We start from the raw sequence: 6,449 nt of genomic DNA, 5'->3' as shown, positions 1-6,449 counted from the left end.
CCCCAAAGCTTTAAGAAATGACTTAGCAATGACAAGTACTTGCTGTTCTTGCACAGGGTCCAAGTTTGGGTCCAAGGACCCACATCTGGCAGCTCTCAACCACCTGTAACTCCAGCTCCAACACCATCTCTTTTTTTGCACTCATGTGTGCATGCATGCGCACACACACACACACACACACACACACACACACACACATTCCTACACATAATTAAAGATTTAAAAACAAACTGTTGTAGAGGTCAGGGCTCTGAAACAAGGGTATCAGGGAGGCCACACCCCCTCTGAAGGCTGGAGGAGAGAGTCACTCCATCCTCTCGAGTGGTGGCTGTACCCTGCTTAGCTCTTCACAGGTCCCAAGTCCCTACTTCTCAGGTGTCTTTTCACGTCATGTGCAAGTGTGCATGTGTAGGAGACAGGGCACACTGCCTCCTGCAGTTGCATGCGGAGGCAGACGGTTGACACCAGATGCTTTCCTCTCCTGCCCTGCACCCAGGTTTCTCACTGAGCCCAGAGCTCTCCATTTCAGCTAGGATGGGCACTGAGCTGCCAAGGTCCTCCTGTCTCTGCCTCCCAGCAGGCTGCAGTAACAAGCAGGCATTGCTGTACCCCACTTTCAGAGATCAAACTCGGGGGTTCTCATGCTTGCTTAACAAGGCCTTTACCCACTGAGTCATTTTTAAAATGACTAAAAACTCAGCCCACTTCATATTTTTAAAAGGTTGGTTTATTTTATTTATGTGTATGGGGAGGGTATGTGCACATGAGTGCAGGTGCCCATGGAAACCAGAGATGCCAAATCCTGGAACTGGAATTCCAGATCTTTCTTAACCACTTGACAAGGGTGCTTGGAACTGAGTCCTCTGGAAGGGACTAGATCTTAACTACTGAGACATCTCTCTAGCCCCATGTTAACTGGACTACATCTGAAATTCAGGGGCCACTGTCCAACAAGTTCCCCCCAAAACAGGATATAAAGGTAGTAGTGGTCACCTCTAAGCTGGGTCAGTTCAAACCTGTTTTAGAGGCAACCTCTTCCCAATGCCCTTTTCTCTAGTGAACGTCTGAACTTCAGGGGAACTTGAAGTAGTAGATGTGTCCGACATCTTATAGAACAGACATGAAGAACACAATGCTCTCTTGGAGTGCCCACCCAGGGGAGGCCCAGGGGAAGGGAGACCAGGGACCGGAGAGATACAAGCCCCAGGCCTGCCAGGCTGGGCAGCCGCTGCCCAGCTCAGTCCCCTCTCTCCAAGGAGGGTTTTCTTACCTCTTTGCTAGCTCTAAGTGAACTATCAGCTGCTCTGTGTCGTCGGTGGGACCCTGTCTTCCTGGAGCAGCGACAACTTACCCAAAAGCCACAGGAAGAAGAGGGGTCTCAGGCCCCTCCCCGTGTCCATGACGAACCTTGCCGGGCCATCTTGGGCTCATAATCACAGCTGCAGTAATTATGCATTCATGAATGCAACAGCTGTGTCTCCTTTCAAATAGGGTCACGTTCTCAGCTTCCGGGGACATGAACGGAGGGGCCAGCAGCTATTGGATAAGCCAGCCATCAGGACAAGTCAGGTGTGGTGACTCACAGCCAAAGTCAGAGGATGAGTCAGAGGCCAGCCTGGGCTACAAGATCCACATCTGCCTGGGCTGCTTGAGAGATGCAGGCAACGCTGGGCAACATGACAAGTTCTAGGCCAGCCTGGGCTATATAGTGAGTTCCAGTGTGAGATGCTTATTAGGGCCCGCATGGAAGTGTCTATAGTCATGTTCAAATATTTGGGGAGCACGCGGGACCCCTGGATGCAGATGCTTCCTAATTTCCTAGCAACCCAGCCCAGTACTGAATCACTAATAGATACTCAATAAACGGTTTGTTGAATGAATGAATGAACACCAGGGGCTGGGTACAGAATGTTTTGTGCCTAAGGGACAGGCTGGGGCGGGCCTGTCTGTAAGATGGCAGGGGTGCCACAAGCACGGGGGATTTCCCTGTCACTGTGAAGAGACCCAGTTCTTCCCCTGCGTCGGACATCCCCATTCTAAGGGCAGGTCAAGGCAGGCCACAAGAGCTCAAGTGAGGAGGCTGCAGCTTCCTGCTGTCTTCTGGCCGTCGCCATCAGAGGATGCAGCGCCCGCTAGCAAGGATGGTGGAGGAAGGTCGCCCTTGCCCCTGGGTGCTGTTCCGCCCGAGCTGGAACACCTACCTGCGCTTCGGCCTCCTGATGGTGTTGATTCTTTTCATCTCCTGTTTGATCTACTGTGTCCTCTTCCGGAGGCAGCAGCAGAAGACGCAGCTGGAGCCACTTGAGGTGAGAGAGGGCGAGAAGGGGGAGGAGGGGAGACAGGAACTCAAGCACTCTGGAGGGACCGGACAGGCTCGGGAAGGATGCGCAGGAGCACAAGCAAAGGACACGAAAAAGAGGCAAAATCGGAACGAAATGGGTCGAAAAGAGGAAGGTGAGATAGACAGAAGACAGGAGAGGCCGAGCAGGGAGGGCAGGCCGGTCTCAGCTGCCTGAGAGCGCACGGGGGATCCCGGGCTGGGAAAGATGCAGCCTTGAGCGGCCGGGATGACCCAGCCGGGCTCCCCCACCACGCCCGGGTAGGCGCAGATGCTGCTGGGAACCTCACTAATGCAGGGGGGCGGGGAGCTTCCCGGGGCTGAAAGGTCCCGCAAGTGGGGGGAGGATGGCCTGAGCCCCCCACCCGACCCCGGTTCCAGGAAAACAAACCAGTAATTTTTTTCAGCGATCTTGTAACTGCAACTTCGCACTGGTCTAGATAAGACTTTACAACGAAAAACGAGCAAAATAGGCCGGTGGGAATGCAGCGTGGACGGCAGCAAGCAGGCACACAGGGAACCCCGAGAGTCTCTCAAGCTGTGGGCGCTCATGAGCTTTCTCTGTTTTCCGGTATTTTTTTTTCCAGGCGCATGTAGCTGAGTTACAGCTGAATCTCACAGGTAAGGCTGGAAATCCAGTGGGGTGGGAGGTGAGGACAAGAAAGAGGGGGGGAGGGAAGGAGAGAGGGAGGCAGGGAAAGAGAGAGGGAGGGAGGGAGGGAGGAGAGAGAGAGAGAGAGAGAGAGAGAGAGAGAGAGAGAGAGAGGAAACATAGGAAAGGAGTGGCCCCTGGCTCCGCCTGAGTAGGTAGAACCAGCACCCAGCACCCAAAAGGCCCTGGGTTCCATCCTCGGCACCACATGAGCCAGGCTGCTGGTCCACACTTGTCATCCCAGCATTTGGGCAACAGAGGCAGGAGGGTTAGGAGTTCGAGGTCATCCTCTGCTGCACTGGGAGTTTGAAGCCAGCCTGGGATGTGACTCAGTGGTTACAGCGCTGCCTGGCTCACCAGCCCAGCACCACGTAAACCAGATGTGGTGGTGCACACTGCCATCCCAGCACAAGGGGGCACAAGCAGGAGGAACAGGAAGTCAAGGAGTTCAAGGCCAGTCTGGGATATAAGAGGCCGTGTCTCATAAGAAATTGAGAAAGGGAGAGAGAGAGAGTAAAAGGAGGTAGAGAGAGGCTCCTAAAATGGGGACGCATGATTCCAGGAACACACCACCTCAGTCATCCTCTCCTTTCCTCACAAAGTTCAGACACAACACAAGCAGCTGCGATGATCCAGCTACTCACATCCCTTTGTTTTCTCCGCACCTGGTGTATGCAGCTTGTGTACAAGAAGGCTGCATCTTAGTGAAAGGGACAGGGGAGGAGTGGCCAGGGGTGGAGCCCCGCCTAGAATCCCCCAGTGAGGGTCTGGGGGCGTGGTCAGGGTGGAGCCCCGCCTAGAATCCCCCAGTGAGGGGCTGGGGATGTCGCTTAGTGACAGAGTACTTTCAAAACATAAGGGAGACTCTGGGTTCCGTGGCACTCCTACAAACACGCCAAGGAAAACACAAGTCCTGAAGACTAGGCAAAGCAAACTAAGCCTAAATGGTACTTGTGGCGTGCTAGGATTGGATCTGTCCTTTAAAGTCAGGCCCTATGGGGTATGGTGTTGCACATCTGGCATTCAAGCCCTCAGGAATCTGGGGCAGGGGCATTGCAAGTTCTGGGCCAGCTCAGGCTACAAGCAAAATTTTGTCTCAAAATTTAAAAACATCTGGTAGTAACATTAGTACTTAGATAAGTACCGTGGACCTTGATACTAATAACCAACTAACCATTACTTTAATAAATCCGTCCTGTCTGGGCATGCTGGTACAGTCATCATTCTAGTACTCAGCAGCCTGAGAGGCAGGAACATCGGGAACATGAGGGTACCCTGTATAGCAAGATCCGGCCTCAAAATCAATAACTAATTAAAGGGATTCCCCCCCCCCCCCAGTTAGCTGCTGTGATTGGCAATCAAGGTCTTTGTATCAACAGTCTCATGACTTTTTTTATTGCTGGAACAAAATAGCAAACCAAGTAACAGACGGAAGCAACATAAGGAAGGGCCAGCTTCTGTCAGCTAGGCTGGCAGCTGGAGGCTGTAGACCATCCTGGAGGGGGAGGCTGAGACCAACAGATATTTCACATCCGGCCAGGAAGTAGAGAGAGGAGCATTCGGCTCTTTTTCCTTTGTATTCCTTCACATGGCATGGTGCCTCCCACCTTCGGGGTGTGTCTTCCCACCTCAGTTACCATCATCTATATAAATGGTGACAGATTTGTTTCCGCTGTGATTCTAGACCTCAGCTGACCATCTAAGGAGCCATCACAAGGATACTTAATGAGGGACTTTGCTAGGTCCCTTCTTCATCCCGGTGGAAGGGGTAATGTGTCCAGCCCATGACCAGTTTCCCCTCACCCAGGCAACGTGGCTATGCTGACCCAAACCCTTGCGGTCCTCTGAGCTGGGCCCAGGGTATTACTGGAGAGGGAGCAAGAGGGATGGGAATTTGGTGGGACCCAGAGGCAACTCCCAGGCATCAGAGCAGCACAGGGAGGGGGAGAGGGGGGGCCACAGAGCCCTAGGTGTTCCCTGGACCATGTCTCTCTGGTTCTCTCTCTCCTCTGTCCATCTGTCTTTCCATACACGTGTGTTTGCATCTCTCTGATGTGTGTGTGTCCATCTCTCCCTCTCTACACCATATGTTTGCATATCGCTCTCTCTGCATCTCTCATTCTCTCTCATCTCTATCCTCTTTTCTCCGTCACTCTGCCTCCCCGGCATCAAGTGTGCCCATCCATCCATCTCTCTTCTCTTTTTCTTCTCCTCCCTTCCTTTAAGTTCTTCACCTCTCTTCCTCCACGTCAGTCCCGGGTTCTAAATCCCACTGCCTGGCTAGCCTCAGTTCTCATCCCTTTCACCTTTTGCCCCCAGTTCCTCGGAAGGACCTTACGCTGCACTGGGAGGCCGGTCCAACCTTGGGAAGATCCTTCACTCATGGACCAGGGCTGGAGAAGGGACGGCTATATATCCGTCGTGATGGCATCTACAGGCTGCATATCCAAGTGACACTGGCCAACTGCTCTGCGGCATGCAGCACCGTGCAGCCCAGGGCCACCGTGACTGTGAGCATCTGCTCCCCCACCGCCCACAGCATCAGCCTGCTGCGCCTGCACTTTGGACAGAGCTGCACCGTGGCATCCCAGCGCCTGACTCGCCTGGCCCTCGGGGACATCCTCTGCACCAACCTCACCCTGCCTCTGCTGCCCTCCCGCAACGCTGACGAGACTTTCTTCGGCGTTCACTGGGTATACCCCTGACCACAACTCCTGCATGGATTGTGGAGCTTTTAAATTGTTCTCTTATTTTGTGAATAGTAATTTTTATTCATTGCAAATTCTACATATTTATAAATGTATAGTACACATATCTGTCGGCTGGTACTTCCGTCCATCTTCCCCCTCCCATCACCCCATCTCCCTCTCAGCTTCATGTCCTTTTTAAAATTTTATTCCCCCTCCCCCTCCCCCTCCCCCTCCCCCTCCCCCTCCCCCTCCGGTGACTGACGACAGCCTCAGGGTGGGAAGGGAGCAAAGTCCCCCTGCGATAGGTCACAGCTAGGCCCCGCCTCCAAGGAGTCCTCCATGTCCCAAAATAGCCCACCAGCTCTTTCCATGGAATAGGGAGGGACCTGAGGCCAAAGGAGGGAAAACCCTGGAAACTTCGGGAGGGGGTCTTGGAAATGTCAAAAGTTAAAGAGGCCCGGAAGACATCTCTCCCCGGCAACATCTTTACCCAAGACCAGGCGTGTGCTGCATTCTGTTCTCAGCACTTGCAGTTTGCTTGCAAGATGACGTGGTTGTTTTGAGACAGGTTCTCTCTTGGAACCGGAACCGGAACCGGAAGCTCGCCCATTGGGTTAGACTAGGCTGGCGGATGAGCTTCCCGAGTTCCTCCTGTCTCTACCTCCCCAGGACAGGAGTTATAGACAGGCCCCATCACACACACGTGTACAAGGCTGCTGGACCTCTGAACACAGGTCTGTCCAGCCCCTCTACTTCTTGGTCCTATCCA

The 6,449-nt window shown here is 53.5% G+C and overlaps 1 protein-coding gene across 2 annotated transcripts; it reads left to right on the top strand.

Moving 5' to 3' along the window:
- Positions 1–2,114: 2,114 nt before the first annotated feature.
- Positions 2,115–5,842, top strand: Cd70 (CD70 molecule). 2 transcript variants are annotated; one of them, XM_042267118.2, is made up of 3 exons: positions 2,115–2,306; positions 2,926–2,959; positions 5,310–5,842. In XM_042267118.2, the coding sequence occupies exons 1-3, from the start codon at positions 2,121–2,123 to the stop codon at positions 5,693–5,695; spliced, it is 606 nt and encodes a 201-aa protein (XP_042123052.1). In that variant the 5' UTR covers positions 2,115–2,120; the 3' UTR covers positions 5,696–5,842. The 2 variants fall into 2 exon arrangements, 1 of the variants encoding a protein (XP_042123052.1); XR_013047238.1 differs by lacking the exon at positions 2,115–2,306 and adding an exon at positions 2,365–2,454 and having other exon boundaries at positions 5,310–5,409.
- The last annotated feature ends 607 nt before the right edge of the window (positions 5,843–6,449 follow it).

The sequence above is a fragment of the Peromyscus maniculatus genome, chromosome 22, assembly GCF_049852395.1.
Source record: "Peromyscus maniculatus bairdii isolate BWxNUB_F1_BW_parent chromosome 22, HU_Pman_BW_mat_3.1, whole genome shotgun sequence".
Lineage (NCBI taxonomy): Eukaryota > Metazoa > Chordata > Mammalia > Rodentia > Cricetidae > Peromyscus > Peromyscus maniculatus.
The sequence above is the reverse complement of the archived record's forward strand: the minus strand, read 5'-3'. Positions and strand labels throughout refer to the sequence as shown.

Excerpts from the sequence above, each read along its gene's own strand:
- Cd70 (XM_042267118.2), top strand. The coding sequence starts at position 2,121 with ATGCAGCGCCCGCTAGCAAGGATGGTGGAGGAAGGTCGCCCTTGCCCC. Across the intron at positions 2,307-2,925 it reads CGCAGCTGGAGCCACTTGAG|GCGCATGTAGCTGAGTTACA; the intron begins GTGAGAGAGGGC and ends TTTTTTTTCCAG. Across the intron at positions 2,960-5,309 it reads GTTACAGCTGAATCTCACAG|TTCCTCGGAAGGACCTTACG; the intron begins GTAAGGCTGGAA and ends TTTTGCCCCCAG.